Here is a 23,270-nt window from a genome sequence, read left to right as displayed (position 1 = left end):
GATTGTCCTAAAAACCAGAAAATAGGAAAGATGTTCTTCTACCCTCACAATATAAAATTATAGGATTTTGAGCTGTGTTAGGAGTTTGAACTGAGGAAAATATGATTCTATAGAATGATATATTTTCCTAAAGTTTCCTCATGGCTAAAATAGGAACCAGATACCTTTTTGTGTAAGCTTTTAATTTGAAGTATAATGTGTACAGAAAGATGTACAAATTATAAATACACAGCTTGATGAATTTTTTTATACAGTAAGTACACTTACATATCCAGCATTGTACCACACTCTCAGAAACAATCCTAAGTAATTTCTGTCCTTGACACATTTCTAATATGACAGTTTGGCCTTTGTGTTTGTGTGTTTAATATTATATGAGTGGAATCATACAATGTATACTCTTTGTTGTCTGGCTTTTTTGGCTGAGTACGTTTATGAGATTAATCCATGTTGTATGTAGCAACATTTCATTGTTGTAGAGTGTGTTGTTATATAACCACATACAATTTTCTGTTATCTTGGGCAGGAAAGGATTAACTGAGCAGGCCCGAGTTGCTCAAATCTTTCATGTTCCCAAGAGGACCATTTTCTGTGACTAGTCCTTGACAGGCCCCAATTGAGCTCTTAGAATATTCTGCATTCAATAACATTGAATCTTTGAACTTCACTTGTCCAGTTTGTGCAAACAGCATTATTTATGATGAACACCTCCTTTCCTTCTCATGAACTAGAGCTTTGGTAACTGGTCATTCATTGTGTGCCTTCAAGATCACCTGCCAAGAAAAACCCTGAACTCCTAGGCTTTTGTGAGCTTCCATAGTAGACAACACTTCACATAATGTTGTTACAGTTTCTCTTTTTCTTTTTCTTTTCTTTTTTTTTCCCCCCAAGACAGAGCCTGGCTCTGTTGCCCAGGCTAGAGTGCAGTTGCGCTATCTCGGCTCACAGCAGCTCCGCCTCCTGGGTTCAGGTGATTCCCCTGCCTCAGCCTCCCGAGTCCTGGCTAGTTTTTGTATTTTTAGTAGAGATGGGGTTTTGTCATGTTGGCCAGACTGGTCTCAAACTCCTGGCCTCAAGTGATTCACCCGCTTCGGACTCCCAAAGTGCTGGGATTATAGGCTTGAACCACTGTGCCTGGCCATTGTTGCAGTTTATTGCTGGAGGAATTAAATGCTTTATGTGTGACTCCACTGGGAGAGGACTCTTAGAAGCATGCACCTGGTGTCCTCCAGACTTTACCTGATGTCCCTTTTCCCTTTGCTGATTTTACTTTGTGTCCTTTTGCTGTAATAAACTGTAAGTGTAACAGTTTCAGAGTCCTGGAATCCTCTTAGCAAACTGCTGAACTTAGAGGTGGTCCTGGAGTCTATTGACACAAATCCATTTGGGTGTTGGACTTTTGCGTTTCCAGTTTTTGCCGATTACATATATTGCTGTTGCAATATTTCTTGTATATATCTTTTGGTGAACATGTATACGTGTTTCTTGGAGTATATATCTGGGAGTAAAATTGCATGGTTGTGTTCAACGTCACTATGTAGTGCTAAAAGTTTTCCAGAGTGGGTGAACAGTTTACTCTTCAGCCAGGCAGACTCCATATCTTCACCGGCAATTTGAATTTCATTCTGGTGGGTACATTATGGTCTTAATTTGCATATTTCTAATGACCAATGAAGTTAACTCCCTTTATATATAACATATATCTATTGGCCATGTGACTATCTTTTTGTTAAGTGTCAGTTCAAGCGACATCAGTTTTTTAAAAATTGGGTTGTATGCCTTTTTCTTATTTGTAGGAGTTCTTCATATATTCTGGGTACAATTTTTTTTCATGTGTACATTTGTCTCTATACACACATATATACTTATTGTTGATATCTTTTCCTTATTCTTGGATTGCCTTTCTTCCTTTTTTTTTTTTTTTCGAGATGGAATCTTGTTCTGTTGCCTAGGCTGGAGTGCAGTGGTGTAGTATCGGTTCACTGCAACCTCCACCTCCCGGGTTCAAGCAATTCTCCTGCCTCAGCCTCCCAAGTAGCTTGGAATACAGGCGTGTGCCACCATGCCCGGCTAATTTATTTATTTTTAGTAGAAATGGGGTTTTACCATGTTGGGTATGCTGATCTTGAACTCCTGACCTCAAGTGATCTGCCCGCCTTGACTTCCCAAAGTGCTGGGATTACAGATGTGAGCCAGAATGCCCAGCCTGGGATTGCCTTTCTGCTCTCTTAATGCCTTTGGATGACACTAATTTTAATTGAATTTAAGTTTTTATGTAGTTCAATTTATTTTTCCTTATGGTTAGTGCTTTTAAAAAATCCTGTTTAAGAAAACTTTTTCTACCATAAGCCTTTATTGGTTTACTGTTCTCATGTAGTCCTATCATCTAAAAAGATCATCGTGTTTGGTAGGGGGTCAGTATTCACGTTGGTTGCAAGACTATATAGTTGAACCAGCATCATTTACTGAAAAAATTCTTCTTTCCCCACTGTACTGTGTCACCTTTGTCGTAAATGAGACAGCCATCCATGTATGGGTTTGTTTCTAATTTTTTTAGTATTCTGTTGAGCTGTATATATATATATATATATATATTTTTTTTTTTTTTTTGAGACGGAGTCTTGCTCTGTCGCCCAGGCTGGAGTGCAGTGGTGCAGTCTTTGCTCACTGCAGGCATTTTTTTTTTATTTTTATTTTTTGGGCAATGGAGTCTTACTCTTATCACCCAGGCTGGAGTGCAGTGGTGCGATCTCGGCTCACTGCTACCTCCGTCTTCCGGGTTCAAGTGATTCTCCTGCTTCAGCCTCCTGAGTAGCTGGAATTACAGGCAGGCGTGCACCACCATGCCTGGCTAATTTTTATATTTTTAGTAGAGACCGGGTTTCACCATGTTGGCCAGGCTGGTCTCGAACTCCTGACCTCAGGTGATCTGCCTGCCTCAGTCTCCCAAAGTGCTGGGATTGCAGGTGTGAGCCACTGTGCACAGCCATAATATCTTGTATAAATTCTTTAGTGTGGTTCATTTTCCTAAAGATTGCCTTGGTCTAAGGCTTTTTTATGTCTCTGTATATTTTATAATCAGCTCTTCAATATCCACAAAATAATTTGCCAAGAATTTTGATTATGATTGCATCGACTATAGATTGATTGTGGAAGAATGGACATGTTGTTGTCTTCTTTTTTTGTTTTTCTTTTTTATTAATTCTTTGGTTGAGAGTCTCTCTGTCGCCCAGGCTGGGGTGCAGTGGCGTGATCTCGGCTCACTGCAACCTCTGCCTCCCGGGTTCAAGTGATTCTCCTGCCCCAACCTCCTGAGTAGCTGGGACTACAGGCGTGTGCCACCACACTCGGCTAATTTTTTTTTTTTAGTAGATACGGGGTTTCAGCGAGGCTGGTCTTGAACTCCTGGTCTTGAGTGTGTTGTGGAGAAATACTTTGAGACTATCCAGATATCTTGTTCTTTTTCTGTTGGCCTACTAGTTTTAGTATCCATAAATGCTTGTCTGCAACAGTTTTTACTGTGGTATTTGTCGAATGACATCTGTTTCCCTATTTTGTTCAAGATCAACCTCGGCAAAACCCCATCTCTACTAAATTAGCCAGGCGTGGTGGCGCACTCCTGTAATCCCAGCTACTCAGGAGACTGAGGCAGGAGAATCACTTGAACTCGGGAGGTGAGGTTGTGGTGAGCGGAGATTGTGCCACTGCACCCAAGCCTGGGTGACAAAGTGAGACTTTGAATCAGACAACAACAAAGAAAGATAATATGTCTGTTCTTCCCCAGTTAATCTGTAGTCAATGCAATCATAATCAAAATTCTTAACAGGTTATTTTGTGGCTATTGAAGAGCTGATTATAAAATATATGGAGACACAAAGGCAGATCTTAGACCAAGGCAATCTTGAGGAAGATGAACCACACTACAGAATTGGTCATGGATGAAGTCATAGGGGGTCGAAGCTGTCTTCTTGAGTTGAGTCAGTTCCTGAGTGGGGGCCACAAGATCAGATGAGCCAGTTTATTAATCTGGGTGGTGCCAGCTGATCCATTAAATGTAGGGTCTGCAGAATATCGCAAGCAGTGATACTAGGAGCAGTTTAGGGAGGGTCTGAATCCTGTAGCCTCCAGCTGCCTAATTCATACCCATAATTTCTAATCTTGTGGCTAATGTTGGTCCTGCAAAGGCAGTCTAGTCCCCAGGCAAGAAGGAAGTCTGCTTTGGGAAAGGGCTATTGTCTTTATTTTAAAAACTATAAACTAAGTTTCTCCCAAAGTTAGTTCATGCTATGCCCAGGAATGAACAAGGACAGCTTGGAGGTCAGAAGTAAGATGGAGTCAGTTAAGTTAGATCTTTAACTGTCTCAGTCATAATTTTGCAAAGGCTATTTCAAGTTTACAGTCAAGTTGTAGCCAGTTTTCCACCTGTAGTCTAGATACCTGTGGTTACTAGCGTGTAGTTCTTCAGCCCAGGTCGAAAGCCTTATTCCCTGACATTTAATGCAGGGACTGGTTATAGGCACTCTTGCTCTGTGGAAGTGTGGATATTCTACTGTACTGAAGTACTCTATGGAATTATGTGGTCATAGGGCTTTGTGCACTTTTGGCAGCTTAAGAGATCTGGGGCACCGTCCTTTTTGAATCTCATCCCATTCAGTTCTACAAGTATCCCACTTAGAAGTCCCACAGTTTTCAGAGAACTATGCTTGTGATTGTTATCACAATAACAATCCCTGGAGAGGAAGACAGCAGGGAGCTTACTTTGTGACCTTTTAGTACTCTTTCATTTATGGCTATTTTTTCCTACTCCTCTGGTTTGGGAGGTTTCTTTCTGGGTTCTGGAAAATGAACTTCTTCAGGGTCTTCTCTTTCACCTTCAAGTGCTACTTTTCTTCAACTCTTTCAGGTTTCGTTGTCAGCCTTTTCTCATCTGTTTTGTATCATCCAGAAGTGCCTTATGATTCTTGGCTTTCCAGGAATGCTGTAAATTTGGTTTCATATTTTTTTCTGTTTTATCTGTGGAAGTGGAGAAACACGGCTCTGTGTATGTTTATTACATGTAGATATTTCTAAGCTCTGTCATACTAGAAGACAGTTCATTTCTTAAAACTTTATAGTTACTGTTTTAAAGGTAAGAAGCAAATGTCATTTTTTTTTCTTTTAAAATGTTTCCTATTTTTTTTTTTTTCAAGCAAATGCCATTTTATTTTATGTTTACTGTAGTCCATCTCAAGAATACTTACAGGGGATATTTTCCTTGAGTTATTTATTTATTTATTTAGATAGATAGATCGATAGATAAATTGATCGATCAATAGATAGATACAAGGTCTTGCTCTGTTGTCCAGGATAGAGTGCAGTGGCGCAATCATAACTCACTGCAGTCTTGATCTTCTGGGCTCAAGCCAATCCTCCCACTTCAGCTTCCTCAGTAGCTAGGATTACAGGTGTATGCCACTGTGCCTGGCTAAGCTTGAGATTTTTTAAATATAGAGATGTTAACAATGAAAGCTTTGATCTCTGAGATATGTAATACACCTTTTATTATTAGGCTTACTTTATTCTGATAACATTTGTTGCCTTTTGTAGCTAAATTATTTACATACTTTATTTTGGTTTTTAAACTTTATCAAAAGCCTGAGTAGAATATAGCTGTTTTATTTACAACTTCTTTATTTTATGAAGGTTAGCCTTTTTAAATTATTGACTTGTTTTACTTTTTTCTCTAGTAAGGTTTCACTGTTTCCTTTTGCTGGGGAGGGTGGGTAGAAAACGGTAGAAGAGTTTCTAAAAGCATGGATTGAAAATTTTTAGAGGAATTGCCTGCATGGTAGCTTGATTGCTTGAAATGGGCCTATACTGTCCAAAATTACGTGAGATCTATTTAGTTTAGTGTGTAGCTCAGTGAGTATATATTCTGTCATTCATCCATAGATACGGTTTTGCCAAATTAAAATGATGTTCTCTTATTCCTAAACTGCATCACCTGTACAAAGGGAATGCAAGATTGCATCATTTTCCATGTAGAATTATAGCAGTGGTCTGAGGTTGAGAGGGTAAGGTTTGAGGTGGGATTAGGGAAGGACCAACACTGCTGCTCCTTTGACAGCATGAGAGAACCCTGGAGGTGTTGGTGCAGTGTTGACCAGCACTCACTCCACCCTCTATTTCCCACTGCAAGAAACTAAGAGGAAGCTTGTGGGGAAGGGGAGTCAGAGAAATGTCCATAGTCTCTTATCTCTGATCTGACAGAGTAGAGTATAGAAGGGAGAATGTGGGACTGAGAGATAATGGGTTAATAATGAACATGATCAGGCTGGGAGTAGTGGCTCACGCCTGTAATCCCAACACTTTGGGAGGCCGAGGTGGGTGGATCACAAGGTCAGGAGTTCAAGACCAGCCTGGCCAATATGGTGAAACTCCATCTCTACTAAAAATACAAAAATTAGCTGGGCGTGGTGGTGGGCGCCTGTAGTCCCAGCTACTCGGGAGGATGAGGCAGGAGAATCGCTTGAACCTGAGAGGCAGAGGTTGCAGTGAGCTGAGATTGCACCACTGCACTCCAGCCTGGGCGACTGTGAGACTCCATCTCCAAAAAAAAAATTGACATGATCCGATAAGCATTTTTTTTAAATACACTTTTTTTGTTTTGCATTTTACCATATTTTTGTGATGTGTGTGACAAATCAAGTTATTCAACAGTTCTAGTCTTCATATTATTCTTTAAAGAAAATTTCTATATCTCTGTGACTTAAATTTATTATTTTTGGAAGATTTTTCTGAGAACTTTGATATTTTCACTTGAAATATTTGGTGTCCTTCATTTGCTTTTCTTTTTCTTCAGTACATCCAAGTAGAGTTCAAATGTCAGTAGTTGAGATGACAAACTTTTTCTAAACCTTAAAAATAATGTTGTTAGAGAAAAGGTTGGAAATAATTTGTGAGTAGATTTTAATTTCCTTTTTTTAAAGACTTAATTTTTTAAAGAGTCATTTAAGGTTCACAGCAAAATTGAGAGGAAGGTACAGAGATTTCCCCTGTATCCCTTCCCCTACATACACATAGCCATTTTTTTTTTTTTTTTTTTTTTTTGCTATGGACATTCTTTTCTAAAGGGATACATTTGTTTTATTTGATGAACTTACATTGACATACTGTTATCACCCAAATTCTATAGTTTAGGGTTCACTCTTGGTATTCTATACTCTGAGTTTTGATAATGCATATATCCACCATCATAGTATCATACAAAGCATTTTCATTGCCCTAAAAATGCCCTGTGCTCTGACTATTCATCCCTCCTTCCTTCACAATCCCTGGCCACCTCTGATCTTTTTATTGTTTCCATAGTTTTACCTTTTCCAGAATGTCATATACTTGGAATTATACAATACGATATGTAGCCTTTCAGGTTGGTTTCACTTAGCTATGTGCATTTGAGATTCCTCCATGTTTTTTAGTGACTTGGTAGCTCATTTCTTTTTAGTGATAGCCTGGATGTACCACAGTTTGTTTATTTATTTTTTTGGATTTTATTGATATTTTATAATTTTTCATTGCAGGGCTCATTTATGTAGCATGCCATTAAGAGAGACAGAAAATTTTTCCTTTAACTTAAATTTGAATTTGTCTTGATGTTTGTTTGCTTTTGTAGGTTCTACATGAAACATTTTCTCAACACACATTCCTCATGAATGGTCTCATTCAAGGTGTTAAGGTAAGAAAAAAATTTTATGTAGTTTGTAATGAACCAAAGCCAGGAATCCTTGGTAGTTTAATTCTGGATGTTTTAGTGGGACTTTGGGAAACAAATACTATTTGTTCTGGGGACTGAAATCTAAATTTTTAGCTGGGTTATTAAAAGTCACTTTAAAATACAACACAAATACATAAGGCATAGAATTGTTTACTGGCAAATAGCAGTGTGAATACTCTATAGGCCTAACTTCATTTTTATTATTGTGTACACAATAGGTCATAAAGGGTTTAATTATGTAACTTTTAACTTCTGTGCCTATCAACAGAATAAAGTGGGCAATTGCTACCGTCTTCTTTTTAGGTATATTAAAAAGAAGTGTATCTGAGGAAGAAGGAAGCCCAGCTGATACATTGGCCATAGCTTTATAATAACCACTTGATATAATTAGTCTTAATTCATTATGTCGATTTTAATATGATATATATATAAACGGCTTTTAACCGTTTTCCTGTTTGCACCGAGAATACTCACTAGTGGTGCTGCATTTACTCCAAGATAACTTTGCCACAAAATATGTTGCTTTTATTATTATTTTTGCATTGCTTTAGTATATAGACTTTGGAAACAAAAGACATCATTCTACTGATAGCATTCTTTTTCCTCATTCTTTTTTTTTTTTTTTTTTTGAGACGGCGTCTCGCTCTGTCACCAGGCTGGAGTACAGTGGTGTCATCTCGGCTCACTGCATTCTCCGCCTCCTGGGTTTAAGGAGTTATCCTGCCTCAGCCTCCCGAGTAGGTGGGGCTACAGGCATGTGCTACCACGCACAGCTGATTTTTGTATTTTTAGTAGAGACAGGATTTCACCATGTTGGTCAGGATGGTCTTGATCTCTTGACCTTGTGATCCACCTGCCTTGGCCTCCCAAAGTGCTGGGATTACAGGCGTGAGCCACCGCACCTGACCTTTCCTCATTCTTTTAAATAATTTTATTTTTGAGATGGAGTCTCGCTCTGTTGCCCAGGCTGGAGTGCAGTGGTATGATCTCAGCTCACTGCAACCTCCACCTCCTGGGTTCAAGCGATTCTCCTGCCTCAGCCTTCTGAGTAGCTGGGATTTCAGATGCCCACCACTATGCTCAGCTAATTTTTTGTATTTTTAGTAGAGATGGGGTTTCACCATGTTGGCCAGGCTGGTCTTGAACTGCTGACCTCAAGTGATCTGCTCGCCTTGGTCTCCCACAGTCCTGCAATCACAGACATGAGCCACTGTGCCTGGCCTTCCTTCTGTTTTCAGTAGTGGTGTTTCCAGTTACAAACTATAGTAACATTCTGTCACTGAAAATGTCAAATCCTAGAAAACGCAGCACTTCTACCTGTGGTGTTAACATTGTTCTTGAACAGTTATCAGCTTAAAGTTCATTTGATGAATCCAGTTTTTTGAAATAGGCAGTTCTGATGATTCAGGTTATTCTGATGTTCTGTTTAGAAATAACTCTAAGAACACTTTTTATATTTTACTTTCGCATTGAAAAATCAGCCAGCTTTGCTTCAGCCTCAAAGAGTGTGTGTATGTAAAATTAAATGAATGCTGGCAGTGAACTGCACTTGTTTTTTCTAAGTAGGAAAAGGGTTAAATAGAGGTTTAAAGTATAATAGTATTTTTTAGTCTGTTATAGTAAAGCATATGAGTATAGGGTCTAATTTGTGCTTTCCAGTTTAGATAATGTCAATCTATGCATAATTATACTTTGTACTGAACAACATACTTAAAATTATTCCCAAGGCCGCACGTGGTGGCTCACACCTGTAATCCCAGCACTTTGGGAGGCCGAGGCGGACAGATCACGAGATCAGGAGATCGAACCATCCTGGCTTAACACAGTGAAATCCTGTCTCTACCAAAAATACAAAGAATTAGCCGCGCGTGGTGGTGGGTGCCTGTAGTCCCAGCTGCTGGGGAGGCTGAGGAAGGAGAATCGCTTGAACCTGGGGGATGGAGGTTGCAGTGAGCCAAGATCACGCCACTGTACTCCAGCCTGGGCAACAGAGGGAGACTCTGTCTCCCCAAAAAAAAAAAAATTATGCCCTAGTAATGTGCCGAATTTAGCCATTGTAATTCGCTGTTTTCATAGCTCTTACAAAACACTCATATAATAAATAATAATAAATACTAATAAATTAATAAATATTATTTGCCTGTTTTCAGAAAGAAGTTGAGGATATTTATATGTAAAACAGCATTTTATTTATTTTTTATCATTTGGGTACTTTTTTTTTTATAGCGTCTGTCTTTTTACTAAAGAAAAGCAAAGTTCAAATGCCCAACAGTAATTATGTTGAACACTTAGTATATATAAATAGACAAAAGGCTACTGAGAACACTGGACTTAGATAAAAGTGTTATAGGTATAACTACAACCTAATTTATAAATAAATAAGAAAAAAGTCCCTGACTGAAAGGATAGTGAAGATTTATTTCTCAATATTCTTTAATTTGGACAACCCCCACCAACTGAGCAGACGTCCCAGTGTTAGACGAAAATGACTGCTCTCCCCACCAGCAGTTACAGTACTCGACACCACTGGCCCCACTGGTTCAGAGGAGAGAGTGTTTGGCCCGTGGCTCTATGTGGTTCCAGCTTCAGGAGGCCAACCCATGCCTTTGGTCACCTGAGACTTTTTAAACAGCATTGGCACTTTTAGCTGGTCTGAACCATTTTGAATGCTACCACCCAGCAGAGAGGAGGCTCTCATTAGATTCTAAATCTGCTATTTCAATTACTTTTCACTTAAAAAAAATAAACTTATTAGAATAAGGCCACCTAGGAATGTTGTTAACCTCTTCAGCCTTTGGCTGATATTACATGAGACTACAAATAATAAATACAGCTTTTCCCACAGGTGCAGCTTCTGGGGCTTGGTCTACAGTCTTCAGAAAGACACATTATGGAAAAAAAAAGTCAGGCTAGGTCAGGTACGGTGGCTCACGCCTGCAATTCCAGCACTTTGAGAAGCTGAGGTGGGCAGATCACCTGAGGTTGGGAGTTTGAGACCAGCCTGACCAACATGGAGAAACCCTGTCTCTACTAAAAATGCAAAATTAGCCAGGCGTGGTGGCAAATGCCTATAACCCCAGCTACTTGGGAGGCTGAGGCAGGAGAATTGCTTGAACCTGGGAGTCGGAGGTTGCAGTGAACCAAGATCGTGCCATTGCACTCCAGCCTGGGCACCAAGAACGAAACTCCGTCTCAAAAAAAAAAAAAAGGTCAGACTAGTGCAGGAGCTCCAGTGGCCTCTGCAAATGAGGGCTTGGCAATTATCAGTGGACAGACACATGGTATCCAGCACCAGGCCATGGGCCTTCCTGCTTCCTGAGTTTCACAAGTAGGATGCATGTGAGGGGAGCAGCCCATACCTCTGTTGAAGGAAGGCTAGAGTACTTTCCAGGGCACAGCCTGGATGAATGATGCCTAACTTTCTATGCACAGATAAGTCAACCACGGTTGAGCCAAGGCAACACTCAGGGGTCTGGCTATCCCTAGTTAGTCCCCCATCAATGACCAAGGACAACTGAGGCCAGAGGTCTTATAACTCCATGACATTCAGAGAACTGTCCTGGGAGCTGAGGTTGGCGCTAGTGAGAGCAAGAGGATGCTCATACATCTTGGCCAAGTCTTGCATAAAGGCATAATCAGGAATCTGGATGCCTTATAAGAGGAGTTAAAGGTGTTTGGGTCCTTGTTGAGTTCCTCTGAACGTTCCATCTCTGGGGGCACTGGTCCTGGTAGTAGATCTTTCAGGAGCTCCTGGGGTACTCTCATACAGCCAGTAACTTGGCCTTCCTGCAGCCCTTGAGACGGTACACAGTGCGCAGGGCAGCTTGCTGCGCAGGCCAGGCCATGTGGCATATCGGTGGGGACGGCTACCATGGTGCTGGTGTGCAGCTCAGCCATGGCTGAACGCTCTGGGCTTGCCCCCTCACTCAGTCCCATACTGGCAGCCACTGTGGTCCTCGGATCTCCCTGGACTGACTACAAATAACAAATAATGGCCTTTCACACAGGTGCAGCTTCTGGGGCTTGGTCTACAGTGTTCAGAAAGACACATTGCATAAAAAAAAGTCAGGCTGGGTCAGGCATGGTGGCTCACACCTGTAATCCCAGCACTTTGGGAGGCCGAGGTGGGTGGATCACCTGAGGTTGGAAGTTTGAGACCAGCCTGACCAACATGGAGAAACCCTGTCTCTACTAAAAATACAAAATTAGCCGGGCCAACCAGAGACATCCTCCCATTTGGATACTTTTATTATTTAACAAACATTGTGGACACATAAACAAGTGAAACACAACCTAGAAATAGTTTACAGACTTTCTGTTTCCAGTTAAGCAGAGAACTATGACTAAAGTGTTAATAACATACAGAGTTTATGCATAAGTACATTTCTAAATAAAATTCCCAATTTACCACTTTTTTGTTTGGAATAATCCTCACAAAACCATTAGAATCCTAAAGTAAAAATACATTTAACTTACATCAGAAACAATGATTCAAAATGGAAAGTAGTTAAAAATCTGAAATGTTTTTTCTCATAAACTTGGAAAGAAACAATGAATTCAAAATGGGAAGTAGTTAAAAATCTGAAATTTTTTTTTCATAAACTTGGAAAGAACTACCTTCTACTTCCATAAATACATTATGCTTTATAACAATGTATTGTGTTGCCACATACAACAGACCTTTATGAACTGCTAATATAACTTTTCATACTCACTCTGAACAATTCTAGATTGTTGAGAAACCTTTTGTTGCTGTTATTGAAGTAGGTGGCGGGCGTCTGTAGTCCCAGCTACTCGGGAGGCTGAGGCAGGAGAATGGCGTGAACCTGGGAGGCGGAGCTTGCAGTGAGCTGAGATCCGGCCACTGCACTCCAGCCTGGGCGACAGAGCGAGACTCCGTCTAAAAAAAAAAAAAAAAAAAGAAAAAAGTATATTCTACAAATATAAAAGAAAAAATTGTGAAATAACAATTTGGGTAAATTTTTAAATTTACTAAAAAATATTCTACGTTAAACTTAGTTTTAAAATCAATACTTTAAAAATTTTGTTTTTAACAACTATTATGACCAAATTTAGGTAATTTGTGTTTACCACTAATGTGGGACAATATAATCTTACCAGTGGCTGAATAGGAAATTTTAGCAATATTCAAGACCTGTCTTTTTTTTTTTTTTTTTGAGACGGAGTCCCGCCCTGTTGCCTAGGCTGGAGTGCAGCGGTGTCATCTCAGCTCACTGCAACTCCCCACTGTCCGGGTTCAAGTGATTCTCCTGCCTCAGCCTCCTGAGTAGCTGGGATTATAGGCACACACCACCACACCTGGCTAATTTTTGTGTTTTTAGTAGAGACGGGGTTTCACCATGTTGGCCAGGCTGGTCTCAAACTCTTGACCTCATGATACACCCGCCTCGCCTCCCAAAGTGCTGGGATTACAGGCGTGAGCCACCGCGCCCGGCCAAGACCTGTCTTATTTCTTGGTTGTTTCAATATCCACACAGATTATCCTTCCAATAATAGTGGTCTTTCAGTTCCTTGATCTATTTCCCTCCACCCTAAGTTAGCCATTCACTTATAATAACTCTAACCATTACGTAGTATTAATAATGGCAGACTTTCTAAGAGAGAGGTACTCATTATTCCCTTTCATAGATAAGTGAATTGAGACATAAAGATAAATACTTTGCCTGTTGTTTCACAGATGCAATTGCTCAAACCAGAATTTTATCCCAAAAAGTATTGCTTCCAGCATCCAGACTCTAACCATTATACGTACTGTTTCTCTATATACCCTAGTATTCAACCACTACCTCCTTACCATTCTAGCTTACTGTATGTTGTACTACAGCTCAATATATCAGCACTGAAAACCCATCCTACCTGCCTTTCACTGTCACCCCTAACCCTGTATCTTCACTTTCATCTTTCTTGGCTTTAATTCTGTGGTCAATCATTATGATCACTGCTTTGCATATAAAGCTTGCTCTCTTTTTACTCTGTCACACTTGGTTGGCTAAACCCCAACCCTTGAAAACTTAATTCTCTAGCTACTCTGTCTGGAGGCAATACCTTTTCCACCATCTGATGACCTTAACTATGTCACTAAATAAATGGAAGTAATCCAAAGAGAAATTTTAATCTCCCATCACCACATCTACCATCCACCTACATGTATCTGTTCTCATATACTCTACCTCCTCTCCTGTTTCTAAGGATGAACTGTCCTTGTTCCTTGCTAAAGCCAGCTGCTTCACATATCTCATCCATTCTCAGGAATTCAGCAATTATGCCTTTTTTCCCCAGTATTTTAAATTTTCCCTCTAAATTATTCCTTCCAGCATACAAGCATTCTATTTCTCCAGTCTTAAAAACAAAACCTCTTTTCCTTTTCTCCTCAGTCTACTATAGCATTTCTTTCTTTCCCATACTGTCTTACATTCATTACAAGTAGACTTCCACACTCACTTTTCTTTTTTCTTTTTTTTTTTTTTTTTTGAGCCCAGTCACAAACTCTGTCGCCAGGCTGGAGTGCAGTGGCCAGATCTCCAGCTCACTGCAAGCTCCGCCTCGGGTTTCGCCATTCTCCTGCCAGCCTCCCACAGTGCTGGGACCACAGGCCCGTCACCTCGCCCGGCTAGTTTTTTTGTATTTTTTTAGTAAAGGCCGGGGTTTCACCGTGTTAGCCAGGATGGTCTCGATCTCCTGACCTCGTGATCGCCCGTCTGCGGCCTCTAAAGTGCTGGGATTACAGGCTTATTTTGGCGCTTGACCCACCTCACTCTTCTACCAAATTATTCACAGTCCTTTTTCTTTTTTTTTTTTTTTTTTTTTGGAGACAGAGTTTAGAAGCTCTTGTTGCCCAGGCTGGAGTGCAATGGCGCGATCTCAGCTCACTGCAACCTCTGCCTCTTGGGTTCAAGCGACTCTCCTGCCTCAGCCTCCCGAGTAGCTGGGACTACAGGCGCACACCAGCATGCCCGGCAATTTTTTTGTATTTTTAGTAGAGACAGGGTTTCACCATGGCCAGGCTGGTCTTGAACTCCTGGCCAGGTGATCCGCCCACCTCAACCTCCCAGAGTGCTGGGATTACAGGTGTGAGCCACCGCGCCCGGCCCCTTTTTCATTCTTAAAAGGCTTTCTTTACTTGCTTTCTTCACTTGGCCTAGCATAGTTTTCTTTCTACCTGTTAGGCCACTCATTCTCAGTCTTCTTATACTATAATTCATCTCTAGATCACTTATAATACCTAATACTATGTAAATAGTTGTTACACTGTATTTTTTAAATTTGTATTTTTTATTGTTGTATTCTTATTTTTAATTGTTTTCTTCCAAATATTTTTCATCCATGATTGGATGAATCTACAGATATGGAGCCTGCATATACAGAGGGTTGGCTGTGTAGTGATTTAAACTAGATACATGGACAATGGGCAAATGATCCGGACTAGATCAGTGATATTTCTCCAGAGGAATTTCCCGCTAGAGCTATTGAGATTTTCTCAGTCTACTGGGGTTACTTAACTTGTAGTAAGCCTAGGATTGCAAAAACTGTCCTGCTTACTGTGTTGAGACACCTTACTAAGAATTGGTGAGAGAACCCAGATGACACCACATGAACAACTCCTTCCCTGTGTCCATCTAGCTGTGCCTGAAGCTCAACTTACCCACAGCTGCTTTTATATAAAGTATTAATAATAATCCTTCTTTTGTATGAGGAAGCTCTCTTCTTTCATTTGCCTATTAAACTTTCCCCTCCTTCACCCACCCATGTGTGCCCATGTCCTTATTCTTCTTGGTGCAAGATGATGAACCTTGGGTATTTCCCCAGACAACGAAACTGCTTCACTTTGAGTCGTTCCGCTTATCAGTTTGTCTGCTGTCCTGGGTTAATCAGTTGGTGGCTGATAGGGTATTGGAATCTGTTCCTCTTTCTTTTGAGCTATGTGAACTTGGAGACTTCTGTGAGTTGATTTTCTCCGAAAAGTTCTATTCAATTCACCAAATGTATTTGAAAACCGGTGTTTACCAGGCCCTGTGATGGGCACCGCGGGTACAGAGATAAGAAGAAACCTCATCCTTCTGACCTTAATCTCAATTTTGAGTCCAGTAGAGAAGATAGACAAATAACAAGTGATTTAATGGAGTGTTGAAATCATAATAGAAGAACTAAGAGACTAGATAGAGGAGAGGAGGTGCTTCTCTCCCAGGGTTGGGAAGAATCACTAGCAGTTTCTAGGCTCCAAGTGTGGGATGGACATGCATGCCAAGGCCCGTGCAAAGGCCCATTGGCACACAGGAACATTGTATGTCCAGAAAACTGGAAGTATTGCATGCAGCCACAGCATAGGATGTGTGTCAGGAGCCAGGTTTTGGAGTGTCCTATTTATGTGATGTGCTGAGGAATTTTTAAAATGTATCATGGAAATTCAGATACACAAAAGAATCGTGTAATGAATATCTGTGTACTCATCACCTATTTCATTATTCATCAGCATTTTTCTACTCTTGTCCATCCCTGCTCTCCCCACTCTGCTGCTTATCTGTAGCATTGAAATGAAGGTGGCCAGCCAACAGAGTGACTGGCAAATAGTGGGCAAGCAGTGAATGTGAGTTCCTTGACTTCCTTTGCTTCTGTGTGGTGTTACCTGTGTCTCACACTCTTCCCCTTAGTTTCAACTGTAGTTGTTATTCAAGTTGGATTATCTCCTTCTTCCTAAACTCATCAGGCAGAGAGAACTTTACTTTGATTGACAAAGTTGACAAAGAATCTTGTTTTCTTTTGAGCATTAAGCATATGTACACTCCTATTTATCCCTGTGAGGCCCTGGGGATAGTATATGGTGTACATTCATTTGGGTGTCATTGTACCAGTTAATGCAGAGTTTTGTGCAGAATTGATATGCCATATATATTTATTAAAGTGATTTAAATTTCTAGCTTCTTCCCATATGCTTGGTGTGTGTTCATCTTAAGGGCCAAATGTGGGGGTGTGTGTGTATATATATATATATATATCATATCATCTCTCTTTTCTGATTCCTTCTGGAAAACAAGCTTTTTTACTTCTTCCTTCCCTTTCTGATAGAACATTTACATTTTTGTTTTTACATTATTTTATTTTATATTTTATTTTAATTAGACAAGAGTTTTGCTCTTGTTGCCCAGCCTAGAGTGCAAAGGTGTGATCTTGGTTCACTGCAACCTCTGCCTCTCGGGTTCAAGTGATTCTCCTGCCTCAACCTCCTGAGTAGCTGGGATTACAGGCGCCTGCCACCAAGACCAGCTAATTTTTTGTAATTTTGTATTTTTAGTAGAGATGGGGTTTCACCATGTTGGCCAGACTGGTCTTGAACTCCTGACCTCAGGTGATCCACTTGCCTTGGCCTTCCAAAGTGCTGGGATTACAGGCGTGAGCCATCATGCCAGGCCTAATTTTATTTTTTAAATATTAGTTTGTATTTAATGTTTCAAATTATTATTCTGTTTTGGGGCCAGTACAATGAATTAGAGCTAATGCATTTAGAAAATATGAATTACAGGTAGTTGAGGGATCAAATTATAAAACTAACCTTTTCTTCTGTTTCTTCTCCAGGGTCTGCTCTCTTTTTTGAGTGCCCCACTCATAGGTGCCCTGTCTGATGTGTGGGGGAGGAAACCCTTTCTTCTCGGCACTGTATTCTTCACCTGCTTCCCAATCCCGCTGATGAGGATCAGCCCATGGTGAGTGACTTGGCCCTTCACCTCCCGACTGCCTGTTTTGAGTCACATGTAAATTATACTTACATTTGCAGAGCACTTCTTAACTATTAACAAAGCAGTTGTACTTGTGTTTTCATTTGATTTCTCTGGTAATACTGAAAGCCAGTTTGGACAGTTGTCATTATATCCATTTTATAAATGGGGAAGTGAAGACATTCTAGAATTAAGTCTGAGATAAGTTATTTAGGTGAAGAAATAGAAATAAAAAATGCCTCTTCAGGCAGCTGATGTTGCTATGATGTCAGGTATGGGAGTTTAACCCTGGAAATGGGCTAACAATCTCCTGTCTTCATCACTGTGGCTTTTAGTTGACTTTGTAAATATGTTATATTTGTCAGCTCATTGCTATGGGGCACTGACACAAACATAGTTTATATCGTAATAGGCGGGAGTCACTTTAAAATATACTATAGTAAGCCTGATAGCCTATTTTAAATCATAATGTGAATTTGAGTTCGTTTTTTTTCCTTCTTTTTTTTTGAGATGGAGTGTCTTCCCCTGTCGACCAGGCTGGAGTGCAGTAGCATGATCTTGGCTCACTGCAACCTCTTCCTCCCAGGTTCAAGCAATTCTCCTGCTTCAGCCTCCTGAGTAGCTGGGACTACAGATGGCTAATTTTTGTATTTTTAGTAGGGACGGGGTCTCACTATATTGGTGAGACTTCCCTTGAACTCCTGACTCCTGGTTACCTGCCTCGGCCTTCCAAAGTGCTGGGATTACAGGCATGAGCCACTGTGCCCAGCCCTTTTTTTTTTTTTTCCTTTGTATAAATCAGGAGAGTATTTAGCATGTGACCAAAGCCCATTTAGTTACCGAAGGTGGGTCGGAATTTGCATGTGAGCTGTAACTTAGTTGGTTTTTTTTGGATAACAGAAGATGGTATTTTGGTGTGTATTCCTATTGCAGAGATGCTCTTATGTGAAGAACACACTTAGATATGGAAGTTTTGTTTTGGTTTTTAATCCTATTAATATATTTTTTTGGGGGGGCTCGTGTGAAAATATTTTCATTTGATTATTTGGTAGGAATTTCATGCTAACATCTATCACATTCTAAATTTATTGGGTACCCATAATCATTTTATTTTCTATGAGTTGATGAATTTTTTGGTATTGAGTCTTTATGTCCAAGATGTCATGCTTTTCCAATGAGTTGGGACTTTTTAATGTCCTTTTTTTAGCTTAAAATTTTTTCTTTAGATCTTGTACCTTTCTTGTTAAGTTTTGTTCCTATAAATTTTATCTTTTTTGTTCTGCTGCAGCATGAGCTCTTCTAATTGCTTGGTTTTCTAGGTATGTTAATATCATCTGTAATTTTATCTCTTTCCTTCCTGTTTTCATACTGCTCACTGCTTTTGCTAATTGCTTTCACTAATGAATATTAGTAAATCAAAGTGATGATTTTGGTCTTATTTTTCTTTATATATATAAAAAGGGAGTATTGTAGTGTTTCGTCATTAGGTGTTAAGCTAGTTTTTAGACTGAAAAATATTCCTATTGTATACACAGATTTTTAAAAAACATTAAGAGTACATGTCAGATTTTGATGACTTTATAGCATTAATGGATATTATTTGCCTTTTCTCTTGTTTTTTTTTTGAGATGGAGTCTCGCTCTATTGCCCAGGCTGGAGTGCAGTGGTGCAATCTTGGCTCACTGGCAAGCTCTGCCTCCTGGGTTCACACCATTCTCCTGCCTCAGCCTCCTGAGTAGCTGGGACTTCAGGCGCCCGCCACCACTCCTGGCTAATTTTTTGTATTTTTAGTAGAGATGGGGTTTCACCGTGTTAGCCAGGATGGTCTCGATCTCCTGACCTCGTGATCTGTGATCCCCTTTTCTCGTTAGAGCTACTAAAATGAATAATTATATTATAGATTTTTAAATGTTAAATATTTGTCTATCCTGAAGTAAACCCCACTTTTTGTTCTATAAGATTTTTCTTTGTTAATTTTAAACTAGGTTTTTAAAAAAGCATCTATCACATGATAGAAATTTTTGGTCTTAATTACACTAATATAATATTTTTCATTATGATTTCTGCTTTTATGTAGATCTTCAAATCATTTGTTGTATGTCTTTTTTTTACTTATAGCTAGGATATTTGAGAAGGTTTTTTTTCTGTCGGCTACCTTTAAAAATAAAACTTTTACCTAATCCCTTTATTCTTTCCATTTTTCCTCTTCTTTTGTTTCTTTAGGGGGCATGTACTGACCCCCTTTGAACACTGATGAAATTAGTATGTTTCTACTTCTTCCTGTCTTAAATTTTTTTTGGTATATTTAAGTATATATACATATACAAGTATACTTATTTCTTTATGTGTAATCTTGACATGATGTCTTTGGCTCAGGTAATAAAGGTGTACATATACTCCCTTTCTCTTGGGTCATTAAAATAATCTTTTTATAGGTGGTATTTTGCGATGATTTCTGTGTCTGGAGTCTTCTCGGTCACGTTCTCTGTTATATTTGCCTACGTAGCTGATGTCACTCAGGAGCACGAGCGAAGTACAGCTTATGGATGGGTAAGATAATAGACTATATATTTTTTTAACCAGAATAGTAATTAACATTGTATTAGAAATTTACTGGAAAGTGAGTTTATTAGTCCTTTCCTGCACTGCTATAAAGAAATATCTGAGACTGGGTAATTTATAAAGAAAAGAGGTTTAATTGTCTCACAGTTCTGCAGGCTATAAAGGAAGCATAGAGGCTTCTGCTTCTGGGGAGGCCTCAGGAAGCTTTTACTCATGATGGAAGGCAGAGCCGGAGCAGGCATCTTCACATGACTGGAGCAGGAGGAAGAGAGAGCGAAGACGGAGGTGCTACACACTTTCAAAAGATCAGATCTCAAAGAATTCACTCACTATTACAACCAAGGAAGGTGGTGCTAAACCATTCCTGAGAAACTGCCCCCGTGATCCAGTCACCTCCTACCAGGCCCCATCTTCAACAATGGGGATTACAATTGAACATTTGAATTTTTAAAAAAAGTATTCTGATTTGTTTCTTGTTATCTGATCCTGAGGAGTGTTAAGCAGTCAAGGTGCACGAGTCTTTGTGCACCTAATTTTAATTGGAGAGGTGCTGAACCTCAGCAATGTTAATCCATTGTTAACTCTGTTGGTGGTTGTGTGTTTTGGACATACATTTGGGACATGGTATGTAGAAAAGGACTACGTTCACTCATTCATCAAATACATAGTTGCTGAATAACGAAAGTTATAGGAGACCGTTTTTCTGATAATTTCACACCAGACAGTGTTTCTAATTTTCTCAGGCATGGTAATGGCATTATGGTTATGTAGAAGAAAGACTTGTTAGAAGATAGCTGAAGTGTTTTACATCAGTGTCAGGACTCTGCCAGTTATTTTCAGATAGTTCGGGGAAAAGATAGCATAGCATGTGGATGTGCATGGGTGGGTATGTGTTCCAAGCCTGAACCTGTGAGACATGGAAGTATGCTTTGTACGATTCTCCCATCTTCCTCTGTATTTGAAAACATTCAGAATAAGAAAGTGGAAGAAGAAAGATGATCTGGCTAGGTTGTGGGGAATAGGCTGGAGAGAGATTGAATGCCAGAAACTTAGGTTATTTATCTCCTTTTCCTGGGTGTTTTAAATCTGCTTCCTGGAGTAGAGTAAGTTCTCATTCATTGCTGACTGAATGAATAACTTCCTGAATCAATGATGGGCATATAAATGAGTTACTACCGTTTCACAGAACACAACAGTTTTTACTTTGTTGACTTTAGACATCAGTAGTTTGAAAACTACTCTTTCAACCCCACTTCCCTCTGACTATTCTACCTTCCCTCTCTCTCCTTGCTTCTTCCCTCCACTCCTGAATGTCCCTCTCATGCCATGCCCCAAAAAGGGGCTTCTCCAGAGTCGTGATGGAGGAGGACAGAGATAGAAGCTGATAGGAAAGCTTCAAATAAGGCAAGATTTGGAGCTCACTCAGGAACACCCAAAACATAAATAGGCCGGGTGCGGTGACTCACGCCTGTAATCTCAGGACTTTAGGAGGCTGAGGCGGGGGCAGATCACAAGGTCAAGAAATCAAGACCATCCTGGCCAACATGGTGAAACCCCGTTTCTACTAAAAATACAAAAATTAGCCGAGCGTGGTGGTGTGCACCTGTAATCCCAGCTGCTTGGGAGGCTGAGGCAGGAGGATTGCATGAACCCGGGAGGCGGAGGTTGCAGTAAGCCAAGATTGTGCCACTGCCCTCCAGGCTGTACAGCCAGACCTCTAAAAAATTTGCACTCCTGAATCCCAAAGTTGCCTACACCTCCGGGCCACTCGGCCAAAAAAAAAAAAAAAGAAAAAAGAAGGCAGGTTGTTCATGTTCAACATGTGCCCATAAGGCTTGGGCTAACAGAGTGGGTGGAGGGATAGCTTTCTAGCAGCATGTTACTCGTTGAGATACTCATTTTTCTGCAATATTATTAGATTTTTGTTCCTCCCTTTCAGCTGAGAAACCATTCACACAGCTTTGCTAGCTGGAGGTGAGGCGTTTGCAGGGAAAGATTTGGTGAGTTCTAACCAGAAGTGCCTGCGTGGACTTCTATTTTCATCTCTCTCCAGCCTAGCTCCCTGGAATGTATAAATGGCAGCCAGGGATTACCGGGGTTCACTCATAGGGCAATTGAGAGAAACTGCGGAGCGCATTATCGATCCGATCAGGCGGCAGCCCCAGCTTTGAAGTGTGGCTCCTAGCTAGCATAAGCAGGTAATCCCAGCACGCCCTGATCGGGCAGCCCACCCATCCTACAGATACAGGAGACAACCTTATCGCCAATCAATCACAGAACGCATCAACTGCCCTAAGGAGATTTTGATTCCATTGAAGAATAATATAAAATATGTGCAACTTCCTTACTCAAACTTCTTCATTAAACCAAGAAAGTAGTAATTCTTTCAGGGCTACAGCAATGATTAGTCAAATTAATAAGTGAGTTAACACTAAGAGTTTGTTGTGGTGAAATCATTCTTTAGATTTATTCATCAGAGTTGTATTGAATGTTAAATGAAAGAGGAGTTTAGATAAAAAAACAAACTAAGCAAGTAGGCTACTTTAGGCTTTAAGATAGACACATTTTGCAGAGTTTCATGAGGCCATAGACCCTTTAACACCTGAAGATGCTGCAGCAGTGCTGCCCTAACACCTGAGAAGAATGTAGGAATGTTCTCATAACTTTGCATGTCGTTGCAGTTTATAATGCAGTTATTTGGTTGCCCTGATATTCTTGAATAAAGCGGGAAAAACTGAGGGCAAGAGCTTTGTCGTCTTTGTCTGGTACATAGTAGATACTCAGTAAATATTGAATGAAGGATTCCTATTCCCCAAATTGGAATTTTCCACATTCTTTTTTTTCCCTTCAAAAATACTTATTTTTAGCTTTTATAGTACTTTTAGTATAATACTAATTTCAGATATAGTGTTTTTTTATTCAGTTGGGAGATGATGGATAAAAATTTTTTTTATTGGCAGAATTTTTGTGATTTTTAATAAAATCCATTAGAAGTTTAAAAAGCTGACTTAGAGATATGCATTTGACATTTAGTGTGGTTATAATTTGGAGTTTGCCCAATAAGCATCTGACCATTCAGATTGTGTTCTAAATAAAGTGGGCATTCCACATGCTTATAGAAATGCAGTGTGAAGGGCTTCACTGTGGCTTTAGGTTGTGGGTGTGCTTAGCTGGTTCTGTGGTCAGGTGGTGACAGAGAGACAAATCTACAGCTGTCTAGTCAA

The 23,270-nt window shown here is 40.0% G+C and overlaps 1 protein-coding gene and 1 pseudogene across 3 annotated transcripts in view; one reads left to right on the top strand and one right to left on the bottom strand.

The window, feature by feature from the left end:
* MFSD14B (major facilitator superfamily domain containing 14B) overlaps nt 1-23,270 on the top strand; it is a 77,421-nt gene that overhangs the window by 39,518 nt on the left and 14,633 nt on the right. The window contains exons 3-6 of one of the 3 annotated variants that reach the window (XM_031654031.1): nt 7,652-7,714; nt 17,345-17,472; nt 19,920-20,034; nt 20,194-20,399. In XM_031654031.1, coding sequence (XP_031509891.1) covers nt 7,652-7,714; nt 17,345-17,472; nt 19,920-20,034; nt 20,194-20,208 — 321 coding nt within the window. In that variant the 3' untranslated portion in view covers nt 20,209-20,399. Of the gene's footprint in view, nt 1-7,651; nt 7,715-17,344; nt 17,473-18,772; nt 19,161-19,919; nt 20,035-20,193; nt 20,400-23,270 lie in introns of those variants that run through there. The other 2 variants (XM_003912003.5, XM_031654032.1) reach the window with 2 other exon arrangements.
* On the bottom strand, nt 11,076-11,689 carry LOC103878541 (annotated as a pseudogene).

This window comes from Papio anubis, chromosome 13, assembly GCF_008728515.1.
Source record: "Papio anubis isolate 15944 chromosome 13, Panubis1.0, whole genome shotgun sequence".
Taxonomy (NCBI): domain Eukaryota; kingdom Metazoa; phylum Chordata; class Mammalia; order Primates; family Cercopithecidae; genus Papio; species Papio anubis.
Note: the sequence above shows the minus strand (reverse complement) of the source record. Positions and strands in the feature narration are given on the sequence as shown.